General features: G+C 39.1%; 1 protein-coding gene across 1 annotated transcript in view; it reads left to right on the forward strand.

The window, feature by feature from the left end:
• Nucleotides 1-6,124: 6,124 nt before the first annotated feature.
• FAM102B (family with sequence similarity 102 member B) overlaps nt 6,125-21,329 on the forward strand; it is a 478,587-nt gene continuing 463,382 nt past the window's right edge. Inside the window, exon 1 of the mRNA XM_044080258.1 lies at nt 6,125-6,670. Within this exon, the coding sequence (XP_043936193.1) occupies nt 6,522-6,670 (149 nt within the window). The 5' untranslated portion in view covers nt 6,125-6,521. The remainder of the gene's footprint in view (nt 6,671-21,329) is intronic.

A 21,329-nucleotide genomic window follows, 5' to 3' on the forward strand; every position in this document is an offset into this window, starting at 1 on the left:
CCCCACCCCCCATTAAGGAAACCACGGTAAAAAGTTTCTCCAAAGCCAACTTCATGCTCTTAAGACAAAAGTGGTGAACTTCATGACACCCATGCAGATGGACAATACAGTTACAACTGCTGAATCCTACACAAATGCACTCCATAAGCACTTACACGAGTGCATGGATTGGATTGTACTATCCCAAACAGAACCAAGACGCCATCCTCCAAAGGAAGGAAGCCAATCTGGTGGTCCCCTGCCATAAACAAACTGTACAACAGAAGGAAGAAACTGTTGCAAAAGAGAGTAAAATCCCATGAGTGGAGGAGCTCCCTGGTCAGCCTCAGTAAGAAGCTGAGATCCCTTATAAGATCCTCCAAAGCTAGCTATGAAAACAAAATCGCCACTAATTCTAAGGACAACCACAAAACATTATATAGCTATGTCAAGAATCTCGATGGCAACACCCAGATCTGCTCTGAGTTACAGAACACGAAAATTACTGAACCAACTGATATTGCCAACATCCTGGCAGATAGGTTCAGTGCTAACTTTACCCCCCCACCCCCTAAAGGGCCCATATCTATACAGGAAGAATGCAGAGTCCCTGTAATCACAACTACACAGGTAAATGCTGCACTCTCTAAAGCCAAAAACACAGCATCCATGGGACCAGACAACATCCCAGGCTGTGTTTTACACGAACTTCAGAATGAACTGGCTCCCCACCTAAGCACCATGTTCAATAATAGCCTTGCATCAGACTTTGTGCCTACTGAATGGCGCACAGCAACAGTTATCCCACTCCACAAAAGGGGAGCCACCACTGATCCCGAGAACTATCGCCCTATTAGCCTGATGAGCCTGGTCTACAAGGCCATGGAACGTATCATCATGGAACTCATAAACAAAGACATTGGTATCCTCCAAACTCTGGATCCCACCCAGTTCGGGTTTGTGAAAGGCAGATCACGCCTCCTGAACTTGATTGACTTCTTTGAGGTGGTTACCAAAGCTGAAGATGAGGGTAAGGTGGTTCACACAGCCTATCTTAACCTCGCCAAGGCTTTCGACACCATCCCCCATTCTAGAATTATAGCTAAACTCACTAAACTATGTATACATCCCTACGTCACAAGATGGGTTGCCAACTGGCTCACTGACAGAATTCACACTGTAAAAGTTGCAGACTCCAAATCTGACCTCAAACCAATGACAAGTGGAGTACCACAGGGTTCAGTCCTGGGACCTCTCCTGTTTGGTATCTACTTCTCTGAAGTACAGGCTAACACAGAAGGCCTCTGGCTAATGAAGTTCGCAGATGACTGCAAACTAGGAGCCATAGTCAAGTCCCCAAATGATGTGGACATCCTACAGAAGGGCCTCACTGAGATAGATGCCTGGTGTCAGAGCCATGGCCTCAAGCTCAATGCCAAAAAGTGTAGTGTCATTCCCTTTGGTAAAAACTCTGTACCCATGAACTACCACATAGGCAGCAATCTTCTTAACACTAAATGTGTGATAAGAGATCTTGGGACCCAGGTGGACAGTAGTCTCTCGTTTGATAGTCACATCGCCACAGTAGTCAGGAAGCCCTTCTAAGTGACACACCTCATCATAAAAGGGTTCTCATACAGGAAAAAAGAGGTCATTGTTCCCCTCTACTCAACAATCATTAGACCCATTATAGAGTACAACGTCCCTTTTGGAATCTACCTCACAGGACATCTGCAGCAGCTGGAAAGGCCACAGAAGTACCTCACAAAGTGGATTACTGGCCTCAAACAAATGCCCTACACTGACCATCTCAAAAAACTACAGCTTTACTCCATATCATATCACCTACTCCGAGGTGATCTTTGCCTAACATATAAAGGTATGTCAAACCCAGAGCTGTTGGACATGCTACACCTAAAGAAATCCCAATCCCTCTGAGCTACATGCTCTAGGGACCTAAACCTTGTCACCACAATAAACAGGACATGCTGGAGGTATAGATTCCTGTCCCAAAGACTTCCCATATGCTGGAACAGGCTAACCATCTATGTCAAGCAAAGTTCTTCATTAGCCCTCTTCAAGAAAAATCTTGATGAGTGGATGGGAAATAGGAAATACACCCCGGGGATCACTTCTGTGTCTCTGCTTGACAGTGGCTCAGGAAAATAACTTTCTTGGGTGGCGTAAGCAAGGGAAACTTGTTGGCTAGGCTTATGTAGGCCCTTGGGCCAATAGCCTAGTACCTACCTATGAACCCCTAACCACAAATGAATTTGGCATTAACTCACTCAACAACACTTGCATCGACGTAGTCCCTTACATCAAACTTCTAGGTTTCATTATAGATGAAAACCTAACTTTTGAACAGCACATTTTCATAAATATCAAAAAAGCCCATCAGAAATTAGGCATCTTTTGCAGGCATAAACACTTCCTTACCTATGCAGCAAGAATATCCTTTGCCTCTTCCTTTCTACTTCCATCCTTGCTCTATGGTGCACCTCTCCTTACTAACATACACTCCTCTCTTAAATCCAAATTGGAGTCATGCTACAACAGAATGGCAAAATTTGTAACCAGCTCCAAACAGTAGTCCCACCACAGTTTATCACTCCAACGTCTAAACTGGCTTGAACTTCCCCAACATCTAACATACCTGCAACTAACCACAGCTCATAAACTAATGTACAAGCCTTCTAGCTGTCCTACCCTCTCCTCTCTGTCCACCATGTATCACCCAAATTGACTTTTGCGATTGGTCGATCAGATGCTCCTTAATGTAGCAAAACCTAACATTTCCACCGGTCAAACACGCTACCCATACGCCATTGCCAAACTATGGAATGCTCTCCCTCCATCAATTAGGACTACTAGCAACCATGAGTACTTTAAGACATTGTTGAAACAACACCTAATCTCCCATTGGCTATGTTCATGTACCAGCATTGACTATAAAAAAAAAAAAAAAAACTATATTCTTAGCCTTCCTACTTTTCCAGCTCATCCTCGCTTTCCTCCCTATTTCACTTATGGCTCTGACTGCTTATAAATATATATATATATATATAAAAATATATATATATATACATATATATATATATATATATATATGTATATATATATATATATATATATATATATATATATATATATATATATATATATATATATATATATATATATATATATATATATATATATATATATATACATATATATATATATATATATATATATATATATATATATATATATATATATATATATATATATATATATATATATATATATATATATATATATATATATATATATATATATATATATATATATATATATATATATATATATATATATATATATATATATATATATATATATATATATATATATATATATATATATATATATATATATATATATATATATATATGTATGTATATATATATATATATATATATATATATATATTCAGTGCTTTCAACTAAGTCCTAATATGTACCACCCAGCCACACAAAATCGATCTATATATCAGCATTTAGCTACTATAACTTCTATTTAATCTTGCTGCCTATATAGCTAGTACTCAAAAACTATAACTTACTCCTAGCCTAATTAACTGCTATTCTCTGTCATTTCCTCTCTAATGCAATCTTCACATATATACTAATATTATATGTCATCAATTGCACTCGTTTGTCATGTATATTTAAAATTATTTTATTACTCACTGTAACCTAATATTTGTATAACTTGTATAATCTCTATTTTATCGTATTACCTATTTGTAATTTAGTATTCTATATCATTCCTGTTTTGATTCTGTAGCTTTATCATGTTTGTTTTGGAGCTTTTCTCCCGGGGCCTCTAGTGAAAATGTGCTCACTCTGGCCCAGTAGACCTCCCCGTAAACAAATGCAACTAAAATAATAATAAATCCTTGTCCCTCTTAATTACCCCTAAAGCTTGTAGCATTTGGAGGAAAGGTGGTGCATTAAACTTAATAAATAATGACAATAATTACAGTTATAGACTTATTTTACTTCAGAAAATGTATATTAATTTCCATTATACCATGACCCCCACAAAACGTGCATGCTGATTGGCCAGCGTGCACATTGTAAATTGAGTTATACTAATGGAAAAGGGTCTGGTCGCCCGGACTTTTTTCCATTAGTATAACTCTACTTTTAAAACACTGTCTCGCTATGTTAAATGGGTTTAACATAGCGAGACAGCTTTAAAATAAGCAACGGAGATCTCCGTTGCTTATTTTAAAGCTGTCTCGCTATGCTAAACCCATTTAACATAGCGAGACAGATTTTAAATAAAAGCAATGGAGAAAGCAAGATCTCCGTTGCTTTTTTTACTGTTTTGCTATGTTAAATGGGTTTAACATAGTGAGACAGTTTTAAAATAAGCAACGGACATCTCCATTGCTTATTTTAAAGTTGTTTCGCCATGTTATAACCATTTATCATAGCGAACAGTAAAAAAAGCAACGGAGATCTTGCTTTCTCCATTGCTTTTGCCCACAGCTCTGATGTATTGCACAGGCGTGCAGTACATCAGAACTGCCACGGATGCCAGACATCTGCGGAAGGGCAGTAAACAGGCATTATACTATGCCATTATTTAAGAAAAGTAATAGTTTCTTTTCTTAATAATGTCATGATATAGCAATAACCGCCTGGGTGTGGGTAATGCTTATTTACCACGGTTGGCTTTGTTTGGTCCTCGGCCGCCTGGGACCAAACCACGCCAACCGTGGTAAATCCAGCATTACCCACACCCAGGCATGGGTTATTGCTATATTATACCATGACCCTCCCAAAACGTGCACGCTGGTTGGCCAGCGCACATTGTAATCGAGTTATACTAATGGAAAAGGTCCGTCGCCCGGACTTTTTCCATTAGTATAACTCTACTTTAAACACTGTCTCGCTATGTTAAATGGGTTTAACATAGCGAGACAGGTTTAAAAAAAAAGCAACGGAGGTCTCCGTTGCTTATTTTAAAGCTGTCTTGCTATGGTAAACCCATTTAACATAGCGAGACAGGTTTTAAAAAAAAAGCAACGGAGAAAGCAGGATCTCCGTTGCTTTTTTACAGCTATGTTAAATGGGTTTAACATAGCGAGACAGCTTTAAAATAAGCAACGGACATCGCCGTTGTTTATTTTAAACTGTCTCGCCATGTTAAACCCATTTAACATAGCTAAACAGTAAAAAGCAACGGAGATCTTGCTTTCTCGTTGCTTTTGCTCACAGCTCTGATGTACCGCGCAGGCGAGTACATCAGAACTGCCGCGGATGCCAGACATCTGCGGAAGGGCAGTAAACAGGCATTATACTATGCCATTATTTAAGAAAAGTAATAGTTTCTTTTCTTAAATAATGTCATGGTATAATAGCAATAACCCACTTCTGGGTGTGGGTAATGCTGTATTTACCCACGGTTGGCTTTGTTTGGTCCCGAGGGCGAACTACGCCAACCGTGGGTAAATCCAGCATTACCCACACCCAGGCATGGGTTATTGCTATATTCTCTTATTCTGTCAATATGTAAAATATTTTACGTGTCCGTGGTTATTTCTGGACTTTCCTCCGACTGGTTGAGAGCTATGAAAATTACGCGTTTTAATATATTTAAATGCATACATAAACAAAACATTAGAAAAATACTTTGCGGTGCTATTGTTATGTCATAAGTTTGGTATCCAAATCAGAAAATTCTGGCTACTCCCCTGCAGCAGGAGGATAGGGCGTTGTGGAAACTGGTGTAAATTATCACACCACACAAATAACCAAGTGCAAGTTGATATAGCACTTTGTATTCATCTAGATGTATATTTAGCATTGAAAATTGTTTTGCAGCTACTCATCAAGTGCAACGAGTGCTACTGTCTGAGGACATTAACACAAATTTCACACAGTAATTATGAAAACCCCACCGTCCGGAATTGCGAGGTTACACGTTAAGCAAAACACATTGCCTTGGGGAGTCCCTTTTTATTTCGGGAAGAATACATCTTGAGTGAGGCTTAAAGGAATGCTACAGTACCACAAATAGAATCCTGCAGAACTGGAAAGTACACTGTTACTCCCTACGCTGACGGTCTCTACTGGTGTTTGCCAGTATTACTCCAGACAATCATATGTATTTGGTGCGGGAGGGGAGGGTGACAGCTTCGACGTATCGCCGCCTTTCCACGCTTCTCCTATGGCAGTTAGAAACGCAGTCGAAAGGACGTGGCTCTCTTCTGTTTAGTTGCTATATAGTATATTTGTTTCCTGCTTCCAGGAAAATGACGTAAGAAGGTTATTAAGACTTTTGAATCAGTCTTGCTGCTTCATCTCTCGGGAAGATTGATAAGTCCCTTTCCCTAAGTTGAAAGCTGCCACACTTTCTCTGTTTCCAGGACAGGGTGGACTGTCCAAACAACCACAGTTGCCTTCAGTACACGAGTCAGCTGGCTATGGGGAGTTGAAACACTGGCCTGTTCGTGAGACCGTTAAACTAGATATAGCTGGTTGGACTGTATGGCTTTCATGATGATGAAAAAGAAGAAATTTAAATTTAAAGTTGACTTTGAGCTTGATGAACTATCTTCTGTGCCTTTTGTGAATGGGATACTCTTCTGTAAAGTCCGGCTGCTGGACGGAGGTAGCTTCGTGGAGGAGTCATCCAGGTAACAACTAGTTGTTTATGTACCTTGGAAAGAATTTAGATAGGCTTTCCACAGAAAGAGGTGTTTGCACTTTTGAGTCGCTTTATTATTATTTATCTATGTTTTGGTGTGGGGGCGGTAGCTTTGATGAGCTGAGCCTATGTTTTTTGGATATGTCATCCTTGTCTTTTTGGGTGTGTGTGTTTATGCTGTCATAAATACTTTTTTTTTCTTGGTAAGGGTGTACATTTACTTGAGCTAGTGATACTAAAACAGTTTGCCATTGCTGTTTGTTTTGTTTGCCACTTAAAAACGATAGGTCTTAAACTGCAGACAGTAAGTGTGCATTGGTTTCCAGAGGTATGAAGCTTTTAAAATCAACCCTTCATCTTCAAGTATTTGAGATGGCGAATTGTTTTGCAGACGGTGCCAAAATATTCTGCTAATTTTGATTTTGTAGGTTTCGATGCAGGTTATGGTAAGGGTGATATATATTTTAAAGGAACTTTGCTGAACAGTTGAGTGCATTCTGCAGAAGAAAATGCATCCTTGAAGATTTCTTTCAGTGGCCATTTAGTCTAAGATGACAGATTTGTGATTGCTCCCGTCTCATTTTTTAAAAGCTCGGCGTAACTTTGAAATATTCCAAGTTATGCATTCTAATAATACAATTTATGTTATAATAGTTTTTTATTACTTGTGATGGTGAGTGTATTACTTTTGATGCCAAACCAGTGCTTTCAGAACATTGTCTGTGGCACTCAAAAGGATGATAACTGACTGACATACTACCATCAAGGTTAGGGGTGGGACAGGTGTATTTTCCATTATGGTGCATGTTCTTGTTTCTACTGCAGTCCACTTAAAACTTTTTAAAATGGTTGTGAAAATGTTAAGTTAATGGCTGACCAAGTGTTTTCAGTTTATTGAAAACACTGCTTTGAGTGATGTTTAGGTGAACTGTGACATTTCTGCTATTATAAACCACATGCCAGTAGTTTTCACTGTAAAATATTTAAGCTATTGTTTAATTTCTTATTAGGACTGCAACATGATTTGCTAACATCCCATGCATATGATTAGTGTTATGGCTGAAACTTGTCTCTGGTTCTTTCTGTGGTTGGAAATGGTCTACATGGATTAGTCCATTTATCGATTGTAGAAAATATGTATTAAACTAAAAATCACATTTAGATTGACATTGTAGCAGCATTTTATATACATTTTGCTTAACATTTTATATACATTTTGCCTAATGTGAATTGAGCTGTGTGGTTTTTGTCTGACAGTTTTAATTTAACAGTTAGAATGGGGTTGATATGTTCAGCCTTCCCTAAGAAGGGTTTGCATAATATTTTTTTAAACTCTTGCATCAAGTCCATTTTTATCACATTAAACCCTGATGTTTTTAAAGACCATTCAAAGTACATTTCTTATAATGCTGAAGAAAGAAGTGATTTTTTTTCCTCTAGAGCAGATGATTAGTGATGTTGAATTTATGCTTGGTGTGATTACATGTGTGATTTATATTTCACTTTTGCATTGCATGTTTCTTATTTAGTGGTTTACCATACTTTAACTCTCTTATGCTTGTTTTCTTCTGTCTGACACCCATTTTATTTTAGATTATTTTTGTTCACTTTTTGTCTTGGGCCACTTCTTGCTGATGTTCTTTGTTTCTGACCCTGATTGTACTTACGGAAACTTAATAATGGTAATAAGTGGGGTAAATGCTTGATGCCAAATGCGTTGTAAAGAGGATGATAGTTTGCAAAGCTGTAACAGAGATGACACATTTTTAATTTATGCAAAAGCAAGATTTCTTGTAGAAAAGTGGAAATACAACTTCATAGCAGGTTTTGAATAATAGAAAAGTACATTTTTACCAGCTCCCTGAAATACTTGAAATCTGGGTATGGTTTGAATCACATTTATCAGCTCCACACAAGTAAGGTGTCTTGGAGAGTAAGTAAAGAACTATTGCATGTTTTAGTATTTTTACAGAAAGCAAATGAAAACACGAGTGGCATGACTAGAAAAATGTGTTTGATTTAAAATAGTTCTGTTGGAGATTCATTGTAATACCTGTTTAACTATTATAATTACAGTTTGAATCCAGATTCCCCTCTCCCTCCACACATACGTGAAGGCTATTATTTGCTTTCATGTTCACTGAGCCTTGCTTGTTGAAGCACTTTTTTATGTTATCTTTTTAGCACACATCTTTGTGGTGTTATCCTAAACTTTGATATTAAATATTGTAACAAAACTGATTGCTTACTATTGCTTTAAATTCAAAATGTTATGCTTTTTATTTACAAATGCCAGCATTGGTACTGAAGATGTGTATTTAAAAAAACACCCTTTTCACTTTCAACTGTTGCCTTGGGTTAGCTGTCTTATAAACTCTTCACTGAGAGAGAAACCGCTGAGCAGTGTCGTTCAATCTTTGTACTGTGAAAGCTTTTCAGTATCTGCTCAAAAAAAAAAAACTCTCTCCGTATCGTATCTGGAATGATTTATGAAAAAAGAATCCGCTGTAAATTTCTTTTATACAAATGCAGGTGTATGATTTTGTCCTCCTTTTGTTGTAAAGAAAATGTAATTTACAGTAGAAAGTATGCTGTTTTGATTTAAGAGTAATGATCAAGATATGTTGGTATCTTCTTTATTGCTGAACTGCATGCAATTTGATTTTCTTGAACAGAATCCTCCCACTATTCGTTTAATGTCTGTGTGTGAAAAACAAACAAAAATGCAATGACGCAAGATTGTGTTTATCCAGTGCTGCAGTAGATTTTGGCACAAGTTTATGTGGCAAGAAGGTTTGGCTGTACTGCAGCATTTATCACCCCCGATTGCCATTTTGCTTAGTTCATAGTAGTGTTAAATCATACAGTCCCCCATACTCTGTAGTGCAAAAGAGAAGTAGATAAGAAGTAGAAGCTTATCAACTAATGTTTACTCATTCTTTGTTTGATGAACTCTACAAAACAGAAGTGTGTTTACAGCTTGTGCAGGAATGCAACCTGTAGGTGAAGGTTGGTTTTCAGAACTCAAACTCAGGACAGCGGGGTACATCTCCTTTGTATTTTTTGCCAAATCCATCTGTGCTGTACAACCAGCAGCTGAAGTTATTTAAATTTCATATGGCACAATGGGCAATGACAGCAAGATTATTCTGAGTATATGTAGGATAGGGCTTGGGGTAGACTTTTTCCATTAGGGACATAGGTGCCAGACCAGGGGTGAATTTCCAATTCCCCATTCACTGGTTAAAGTTGTGCTTAAATTCGGTTAGGGGAGACCTCTGCTTCACATGGACGGGAAGCCTGTTTCAGAGAAGGGGTGGTCTCTTGAGACACATACCTGTCCCTGCAGCATGTCCTGTTTGTGTTCCAAGCAAAGAATAAGTCCCTAGATTGGGTAATTCTGATACTATTTGTTTTGAGGATATGCAGAAGGTCCATCAGAGTGGGACCCAAGGTTGCCTTGTATGCCAAGCATAGATTGCCCTTCAACAGTCCGTAGGAGACCAAGTGCAGATAGGGCTTTTAGTCAGTCTGAGTAAGAAATGCTGTTTACACCCTGAATTCACGTTATGAGGAACTTCTGTGGGTGTTAAAGTTGTATGTACATGCTCAGGTACATACTGATGGGGTGTTGAACTCTATGATTAGGCTGATGAAGGCAAAATACAGTAGAGTAGTGACTTCCTTGGACATAGGTGCTATATCCTTGTTTATAAGTTGCACAACATAAAATGTTTTCCTTACTACCATAGCCACATGAAGGTCGAAGGCCAGCTTACTGTCTTCATGTCCTGAAATCCTTAGTCTTAGAGGTGTGTTATCAATTCGGTAGATTACAGGGTGGCCAACATCCCAAAGGATATTGTTATGCATTTCTTTGCATTAACTTGTAGACCATGTCACTGGCAACAGTTATTTGTCTGAGTTGGCCCTTTTTGGAGGATATTAGTGTTTTGGGGGGGATTCTGTGACTATACCTACTATGTAGTTATCTGCAAACTTGGTTAGCCAGAGGAACTTGACTTCAGAGAAGTAGATTCCTAAAAGGAGCAGACCCAGCATAAAGGCCTAAGGGACACTGCTAGTGACTGACATGTTTGTGGAGATAGGGCCCAAGAAGTTAGGACAGGGAGGCTGAAAGCTACCTAGATCCAGTGGGTGACATAAGAGTTTTATCTGCAATGTCTGAGCTGAGTATTGTATCTGATTCTTTGTCCAGGTTAATGTAGGCAGTATGTACCCTTTTGCCCTTATCCATTGTTTTGATGACCTTTTATAAGAAATCCACCAGGTTGAGAAGGCATGATCTGTGATTGATAAAACCAAACTAGGTTGGATCTGGTCTCTGAAGAGTTCCTCTGTCATTTTTAATCATTTACGTGGCAATTCTTTCCATGGCTTTGCATATGAGACTAGTCAGACTTGTGGATCTTTTTTATTACGTGGGTCCATAGATGGTCCATCTTGTTTAGAGGGATGACGGTTGCAGTTCATTTGCATGGGTAAAAGCTTATCTGGAGGTTACAGTTAAATAGTGACTAGACATCCTGGTGTGTTGTTTTTCATATTATTTAGCAGGCATCCTGGGATATTATCAGGGTCCATTGATGTGGTGTTCTTGTCTTTTGGAGAGAATGATGAGGACTACTTCCTAGTGATAGTTGGGGGGGGGGTATGTTCGATGGTATTTCCTGGAGGTGGAGCAAGGGGTAAAATTGGAGCTGAATTTGTCTGCCAGTAGATATTCTATATCTTCTGGTTCATTGTAAGTATCAAATAATCCGGTAGCTCATAAATGGGTGAGTACCTGAGCCAGATAAAAACAAAGTTTTGAAAGAAAAATCTCTGTACTTCAGCGTTATCTTTCAAACTCCTAGTTAATAAACACACCAAGCTTTTTCACCAGTGTGCTTTCTTGGGTATTGTAACGTGTGGAACTCTTACCTGAGATTTTTTTAGTGAGGAACCATTTGTGTTTTTCCAGTTTGGTTGGGTGTTTGGACAGTTGCATACTAAAATGCAAATTGTACTCTAGCTTGGGCCTGGTGAGGAATGAGTAGAGGGGGATGATAACTTCTCCTCCTTTTCCTTTACTGCATTATCCTTTCTGGTCATCCTAGAAAATTGGCGTAAGCTGTGTGGATGGAGTTGCACTCTGTTAGGGATTCTGTAGCTCAAATCAACTAGGTTTAAGATTTAATAGGCCTGCTGTACTTTTTTATAGTGCCAACTCAAAGGTCTAAGGATTGTGGGTTCCTTATGCTCCTGTTTATGATCTTTATGATGATGCATGTTTCATTACTTTGCAAATGATGCTGGTGAGACTGATGGATGGGTAGTTGCCAGGATCCATGGTGGGGCAGCTTTGTGCAGGAGAGGTACAGTAGCTGTTTTTCAAGCTTTTGGTACATAGCCGGTAGGAAGAATGTGGTTGAACAGTTAGTTTTAAATAGGAGGTCGGATGGAGGTGTTTCATACTGATCAGGAAACAGTTTGATGTGTTATCTTGATTCACAGAACTGGTGTTTTATCTTGGAGAATGTTTTTAGTATCTGTTCAGAGGTACCATTAACAAGCAGTGTTACAGCCTGAGATGCATTGTATTAGGAAGAAGTTGGAGGTGATAGGTGATAGAAGGAAGAAATTAGAGATGAATTTGTGTGGGTGATGCCATTGCAGATTATCTTAGTGGAGTGCTGGGTATTATTTATGTGGTTCTTTGCATAATTAAAGAACATCTTTTGATTATCCTTTGACATGTCAATTTTAGTTCATAATCGGCTCTGCAGTATTTGATAATGCTCCTGAGGTATTTGCTATCCCTCTTGAGATTAATTTTAACACATTTTTTTGTTCTGTTGAGAGCTACAAACATTTTCCTTTCATTGCAGAGTTTGTTTGCAGTAGAGTTCCACCAATGGAGTTTGTTTCTAAGCTTGATGTTGTACTTGTAAATAGCAGCATTAACCTCTATGCAACAGGTGAGATAGGAGGATAAACTTTGGATGTATATAGTGATATTTGCTGTCAGGTCATTGAGGAATAGGGGACTGTTGAACTGTCTCTAGTCACCATCAAGTGCAAGGAGAGTGCTTTTGAGAAGTTGCCAAAGATGGATGAGTTGTTGGTGACCTTAACTGGGGTCCTATGGTGAATAAAACTGGTGATCTGATATAACCAGTGAGGGTATGACAGTGGGTAAGGAGTAGACTGGGGTTGTGCTTGTGAAGACCTGATTGAATATACTGGTGTCTTTAGTGGGAGAAGGTGCTATTTGATTGAGGGAGTTTGTAGTGATTAAGTCAAGAAAACATTGTTTGCGTTTAATGACCCATCAATACATTGGCAAATGTAAACCTCTACAGATAGTCTTGTTCGTCAGTTATTGTCTTTGTACCACTGCTTGGGCTGGGGTTGCTGTTTAAGAAATGTGTTGTGAGGGGGTTGTTCTGCTGTATATCCTCTTTTACCATTATTGTTCCACACTGTACTTCAGGTAAGTGTTGCTGGAGCATGGCATTTTCAAATATGTCATGTCTTGTGGGGTATTGTATAGGTGAGGAACTTTCTGCAAAATTTGCAAGGGTCTTGTTACTGATCTCTACCCAGTGTCTATAAACATCTGAATTACTTATTCAAGAGTCCAGATGTTTTATCTGTTGGCTGCTAATTTTTGTGGTGTGCATACTATAAGCCACTGTTTGCCACACTGTGGGCAGGAGGCATTGATTTGTTTAGCCAAAGCTGCAAAGGATCTCTGGTATCACCTGTGCAGTAGACAAATTAAATTAAATGCTTTGTGTTGCTTCTGATGGGCGGCCATGGTGGTGCAGCGGTTAGCATTGCTGCCTCACAGCAAGAGGTTTTCCATTTCAATCAGGCTGGGGTGCCTTCTGTGTGTAGCCTGAATGTCCTCCAGTGGTCTCGTGGGTTTTCTAAGGGTGTTCTGGTTTCCTCCCACATCCCAAAGACATGCTGCAGGTGGATTGGACACACTCTAAATTAGCCTTAGGTGTGAGTGTGTGCATGTGTGTACCTTTGTTGGAAGGTTGGGCGCCAAGCTGGCAACTCAACACCATAAAACTCCACTGCCAATCATTCTGTGGACCGTTGTTCTGCTGTGGCAATCTCTAATGGGAAGAACTGAAAGGAGAAGCTTTGTGTTGCTTCGGATGTATGTAGCAGCAGAGTTATTTTATTACATAGTTACATTTCACTCATAACTTAACTTGCACCTTTTGCTAAGATAAATACTTGACAGCGATGGCTCATATACTGTATGTGGGCATTTGCACACCCCAGGGTAATGTACATAACTATTATGACATTATTTATTTGATTAACAGGAAAGTCCAACTGGGTAGGAGCCCATTTTCATTGGAGGCCTTGGGAGAAAAGCTCATTAGGCATTACAAAATGTTTTAAGAAGCAATAATTTTACAATCTTTTTAAAAATACAAAAAAGAAATACAGTTTAAATAATTATACCAGGTTACATATACTATGAATACATTGGTTAAGAATAGCTACAAATTACTTGACAATGATATAATAGCTGGAAAAATCTTATCCAGTTAGAGAAATTAAAGGTAAGTTAGTATACTAAAAATGGGAATTGCCATACAAAATGAGAGAAAAGCAAGCTTATGGTGTATTTGGAGAGAAAGCCAGGGGAGAGAGAAACTGGTAGAAGGAAGTGAGTGACGAAGTGAGAGTAAGGAGATATAAGGTATAAGAATAGGTATTTGTCCATATTTAGGGATATAGTTTATCTTGGTGTTGAGCAAGAACAGGGACAGCTTTTGGCTAGGAAGGCTTTTAGAATGGTTTTGAAGGATAGGAGGAAAGGTATTGACCTGATGAATAGAGATAAGGAGTTCCAGGCCTTAGCAACATGGTATGAGTGTAGACTGTGCCCAGCAGATTTGCTAGATTTGTGGCGAGACGGGAGTTTTTGGTCATTGGATTGTAATGACTGACTAGGCCCATAGCTGTGTAGAACGTTATTTAGTGCTGCAAGCAGATGGATTCTGGATAATGTTTATAGGTGATCAGAAGCTATGTATGTTAATTGATGGGGTAGTTCTAACCGGTTTAGGCTTTTTAGTGCTATATAGTGGTGGGTTTTGAAAGGGGTATTTGCTGCAAATTTAGCAACTTTGTTATAGCGTTGTTCAAGTTTTGATTTTTGTGATGCCTGAAAGTTAGTAGGAAGAAGTGTAGGGAAGAGACAAGTAGTGGCAAGTATAACTTAAGTTGCATCTGTGAGAGAGCTTTTTTTTTTTTTTTTTTTGGTTCTATAAAGCATCCCTAGTTTTTGATGGGTTTTTCTTATGCAATTATGTGTACGCAGGTCAAATGTAAGATTATCATCCGTAATAATAATTTGCTATGGGAAGTGACTTTTTTTTTTTTTTTCATGGGAGAGGGATTTGTGGAAAAAATAGTAGCTTGTTTTTTAAGGTTGGGCATGAGTTGTAAGTGACCAAGCTATGTTCCAGTTGCTTTTTAAAGATTCCTGAGTGATTCTTTGGAGGCGTTCCACATTGTCAGATGTACAAATGAGTTTTGAGTCATGTGTGTACTGTATTACAGAGGCCTGTTGTGTGGATGTGTGGAGGGTGTTGGTAAAAATGTTAAAAAGGAGGGGACCAAGAATAGAGCTGTGTGGTACCCTGGTGATGAGTGGGATTTATGGAGAGAGGGTGATGTGCCATTTTACGACAGATTCCTATTGGATAGGTAGCTTTTGAACCATTGAAGGGTGGGCTGAGAGATACCTAATGAGGACATATGAGGTAGAAGTTTGCTGTGACAAACTGTGTTGAAGGCTTTAGACAAGTCTAGAAATAAGGACACTAGTTTGCCATTATCTCTAGCTTTGACGGTATCTACATGTGGTAGAAGTGCAGTGTTAGTACTATGGGAAGGATGGAAGCCATGTTGTGTGGGGGCATAGAAGTTCTTCCTGCAGAAGATAGTTTATCAATTATTTTTCAAGTACATTTTTTTAAAAGTATTTTGAAGAGGGGGATAAGATTGCTATAGGTCTAAAGTTAGTAATGTCTGTTGAATTTCCTCCTTTGTGCAGAGGGGATAATGTGTGACTTTTTCCAGAGAGAGAGGGAACATGGGATTGGATTTGAATAGGTTAGGCAATGATATCGGCTGCTATTTTAAGGTATTTGCTTGGAAGGTCATCAGCTGAAGTAGAGCATGGTTTGAGTTTGATTAGTTTTATATAGGATGTGGGCACATGTTTGAAAGTGAAAGTGGTTGCTAGGCAGGGTTAGGATTAAATGTTGGGGAATCTTTAGTTAGAGATGCTGTACTATCTGAAATAAGAGTTGTGTTGTATTGCGGTTTCAAGTGATATTGGGAGAGGGGTTTGGGTTGAATTTGTGGCAGGGAAGCAAAATTTCTTTGACTGTCTAGAATGGTATAGGGTTGTGTTTACTTTTATTCTGAAAGTTGTTGTAGTATAGTTTTTGTTTTCATTAATTAATTTGCGTTTTACTACGATTGTGAAGCATTCTGAAGTTTTCAAGATATTGTGGTGTTTTATATTTTCCCTTTCCTTCCATGCTTTTTTCCTTGGCCTGCATTAGCATTCTGTTCTTTTTGTATAGCCAAATTTGCTTATTGTTTTTCACCTCTTCCTTCTAGGAGGTACAAGGCTATTTAAGATGTTTAGCAAAGTTGTGTTGAATTCATTTACAGCATCATCTAAGGGGAGAATTTTTGGAAGTTCCAGTTAATAGACGGAAGGGTAATAATGAGCATTTCAGGGTTCATAGGTGTCTACTAGCTAATGGTCTTGGAGCCTTTACAAGCCTAGCCCATAGGATTACCCTGGCATCGTGCCACCTGACCTTATTTCCCAGTACCTCTGTCGAGTAGAGTCACTGGAGTGATCCCTGGGGTGAATTTTCTATTTCCCATCCACTCCTCAAGATTTCTCTAGTAGAGGGCCAGTGAGGTGCTCTGTTTGACATGTATGGGAAGTCTGTTCCATAGCATGGACAGTCACTGGGTTATGAACCTGTCCCTCCAGCTTGTTCTGTTGATTTGTGGTAATGAGGTTGAGGTCTGTGGAGTGTGTGGTGTGGAGGGATTGGGATTTCTTTAGATGTAGCATTTCTAACAGAGCTGGGTCAGACATGGCTTTGTAAGGCAAGCAGAGTTGGCCTCTAAGCAGGCGATATGAGACAGTTTTTTTGAGTCAGTCCATATAGGACAAGTGTTTAAGGCCTAGGATCCTCTTTGTGAGGTACTTTTGTGGCCTCTCCACTTGTTGCAGGTGTCTAGTGAGGTACATACCAAATGTGGCATTGTACTCAATGATTGGCCTAATGATGGAAGAGTAGAGGGAGACAATGACCTCTTTCTTCCTAGATGCAAAACCCTTAGTAATGAGATGTGCCACATAGAAGGGCTTTCTGAATATGGTGGCAATGTGGTGGTCAAAAGAGAGGTTGCTGTCAACCTGTGTTCCCAGATCTCTTATAACGCCTTCTGTGTTCAGTGGACTACCATTGATGTGGTAATTCATGGGAACCAGATTTTTCCCAAAGGGGATGATGACACATTTTTTGGCATTTAGCTTAAAGCCATGGTTCTGACACCAGTTGTTGGTCTCAGTGAAGCCTTTCTGAAGGATGTCAGCATCACTTGGGGAGTTAATAGTAGCTCACAACTTGCAATAGTATGTGAACTTTGTCAGCCAGCATCCCTTCATGTTGGTCTGGACTTCAGAGAAGTAGATACTAAACAGGAGAGGGCCCAGGACCAAACCCTGTGGGACTCCACTAATGACTAGTCGGCAGTCTGACTTGGAGTCTGCTACTTTCACACTGTAGATTCTACCTGTGAGCCAGTTTGCAACCCACCTAGTGATATAGGGGTTGATGCCTAGCTTAGTGAGTATTTCTATGATTCCTGAGTGGGGAATGGTATCGGAGGCTTTGGCCAGATCAAGGTAGGCTGTTAAAATTGGAAGGGTAGCATTTTATTTTATAAACATGGTGTTTTAAGTGGATGTGTGAGATGTCTTGTATAAATTGGGTGATGATCACTGAGACAGTTAGACATTGTACCTGAAGTGGTGTATTTACTAGTATTTGATACTAGGATCTGGTCTAGTAAGGTAGTTTGTCTTGCAATAATGTATGGGGCTATTAGTTGTGTGAATCAAAACAAGTTTCACTCTCAAGACAAATCACAACAGAGATTAATCAGTTTATAGCCAGTACAAAGCCATTAGCAGAGAAGTACAAAATATAACGGGTTTTCTTTCATTTCCTGCATGCAGAAACCTGTCACCCAGGAGGACTACACTGTATATGCCAGTTAATTAATCTATAGGTCAAGAGAAAGGACAGTGGCAAAATTTGTCCTTAGAGTTCTTGGTGCAAGGACAGCTGTGATAGGGATGTTAAAAACTAATTTCCAGCACAGGCAGGCACATATTTGATTGTTGAAGTTAATACACAGCAAGGTTCTTTAAGTTAAATTTGCTTACATTGTACAAAGACAAAATTCCCACTAAAATGTTTGGGAGTTTGCCCTCCTGGTAGAACTTCTGCTGTAACTTGGTCAGATGTAGTGATGACAGGCTATTGCACAAAGGCAAAATTGTTAGTGAAGATGTTTGGGAGCTGACCCTTGTGGCATAGTTTCTGCGGTATTGAGCTTGGATGTAGTGATGACAGGCTCTACACTGTGAGGAAGTTGGTGACCTGAGTGAAAGATTGCAAGAGTAGTGTTACTGCATGATGTCAGTTGCCGTTTCCATACTTGGTCAGGCAGTTGGTCTCATTGTACCTTAGGTGCTTTTAGTGGACCTGTATGTCGTCTGTTCTCTAGTAGCTGCAAACTAAATATTACTGCTGTGCAACAAGAACAGCAGTGCCAGAAATAAGCCCACCTTTAATTACTAGGTTTTGTAAGTTGACTTGGCAAAAGTGATCGGTTTAAAACAAATATTTTGTTGTGCTGCAGGAGCAGCAACAGAAACAAGTCTGCCTAAATAAACTCCAGGCTCTGTCAGTGGGATCATGCCTTATCTGTCCTTCTACCAGGAGTAATACCTGTAAAGACATTGCTGCTGTGCTGCAGGAACAACAGTGCCAAAACAAGGCCACAAAACTAACGTTAACTCTAGGTGCTGTCAGTGGACTTGCACCCCATCAATTCAGCAGAAGTAATAGCTACAAAGTAAATATTGCTGCTATGCTCATAATCTGTGGTGATAGTGGTGTGTAAATAAAGACAAAGAAGAAAATACCGCACCAACTGTTAATCCCCAAACCTTTTCAAACACGTGAAGAAACTGCACATACCCCTTTTGTTGGAGGCACTTAAAGGTGGACAAAATCAAAGCTAGATGTTATTGGCTTAGTGTAATAGAAGACATTTGAGAACTTTTGTGCAGCTTGTCCACAATGTCAGGAAATGGCACCACATCCTTGATGCAGAAGTCTGCTGATGCACTTTTGCCTCTTAATGAAAACTTATTCAAATGGGTAGCCATGGATCTTGCAGGTACAGTGATAAAATATAGTCATGACTGCCATTACATTCAGTTATTGACTATGCTACTAAGTTGCCTAAAGCAGTGTGTGTGTGTGTGTGTGTGTGTGTGTGTGTGTGTGTGTGTGTGTGTGTGTGTGTGTGTGTGTGTGTATGCATGCATGCATATATATATATATATATATATATATATATATATATATGTATACTGGCAGACCAAAACCGCCTCCATTTATGTAGCAGGTAATGTGCTAGCTTTGCCAGTGTCTTTTAAAGTAAGACAGTTAAAAACTTTGTTGTACTTCCTTCAAATCAGTGGGTTAGTGGACTGATTTAATAAAAGTTTGAAGCCAATGCTGAAAAGGCCATAGCAAGATGGTAAAAACATCAGTCCATTAATTCCCTACCTCCTCTTTGCTGTAAGAGATGTGTCTAATGCTTCAGTGGGATTTGCCCCGTTTGAGTTATTCTGTCATATACATCGTAGAGTCTTACTGGACATATCAAAGTAGACTTGGCTGGATTAAAAAAAAAACATCATTTAAAAGTGTGGCAGCACACTTTATAAATTTGCAGGAAATATTAAAAAATTTTATGCCATAAGTTATGAAACCTATGTAGAAGGCACAAGAGGTGTAGCAAAGGATATACAGTAAACATGGCAGGCTTAAAGTTTAAGGCAGGGGACAACGTGTGAGTGTTGGTTCCCCTGCTGAAAATAAGTTCTTAGTAAGATGGCAAAGGGGCCTTCTGAGGTGGTGGATTAATTATCTGTTAGTAAGATGGATTTAAGCTATGAGATGTTAATGAGCTGACAATTAGTATGAATTCAGTGTAATGAACTGTATAAACCCATCTTTAATTTTAGTACTGTACCATGTGATACATTTTTTTCCTGTTGTTCTCTTAGTTTTCATCTTCCCTCCTTGTTTAATTCTAATAGTAACCTACTCGCTGTCTTTTCATTCTTTCGTATTATTACTGTTTTAAAACATTCTTCCATTATATTTTTCTTCACCACCAGTACCCTCCTCAGTTGACTAATTTTTAATATCAAACATTTTATATATTTGCATATACTATTTTGTACATTTTTCATGCCTTGTTATTCTGGCTTGTATGTTTTTGCTTGTTTTGTATTTTGTGCATTTCTCTGTAATTTGTATCTCAGTTTGTGTAGCACCCTGGCACCTCATGAAATAGGGGCTGTTATTACCCAGACAGATTTTTACCAGTTAAATGCAAATAAGTAAATGAATGAATGGTGATGCCATTCATTCTGCATTTCACATGTCAGTTTAAGAAGTGATATCTGTTGCAGTTGATAAATATGTCAATCCTTACTGCCTTGTGGGGGCCTTGATGTCAATATTGATGTATTCTGTAGTACCAGACATCACTAGCAGATCTTTTTCTCACTAGAATGTCTTTGGGGCTGTGTTAATGGGGATATCTGGAAATGCTTTGTGCTCTTCCATATTCCATAGCATACAAGATGAGTGTGGTGCCAAATACTTGGATTCATAGGTAGGTATTAGGATATCGGCCCTGGGGCCTATATATGCTTAGCTAAAAATGTTCCCTGGCTTTCACCACCCAAGAAAGTTATTTTCCTACGCTCCTGTCTAGCAGAGCCACAGAAGTGATCCCCGAGGTGAATTTCCTATTTCCCATCCAATTGTCGAGATTTTTGTTAAAGAGGGAAAATGAGGAGCTTTGCTTAACATGAATGGGCAGTCTGTTCCAGAGCATGGGGAAGTCTCTGGGACAGAAATCTATCCCTCCAGCATGTTCTGTTTATTGTGGTGGCAAGGTTTAGGTCCCTGGAGTGTGTTGCTCAGAGGGATTGGGAGTTCTTTAAGTGTAGCATCTGGGTTTGACATGACTTTGTATGTTAGGCAGAGGTCGCTTCTGAGTAGGTGATAAACGATGGAGTAGAGCTGGAGTTTTTTGAGACGGTCTGCGTATGGCATCTGTTTGAGGCTGGTAATCCTGTTAAGTGAGGTATTTCTGTGGCCTTTCTAGTTGTTGTTGTAGATGTCTTGCGAGGTACATGCCAAACGGGGGCATTGTACTCTATAATGGGTCTGATGTGAGATGAGTAGAGAGGAACAATA

Source organism: Protopterus annectens, chromosome 8.part0 (genome assembly GCF_019279795.1).
Source record: "Protopterus annectens isolate FY-2018-M chromosome 8.part0, PAN1.0, whole genome shotgun sequence".
NCBI lineage: Eukaryota > Metazoa > Chordata > Ceratodontiformes > Protopteridae > Protopterus > Protopterus annectens.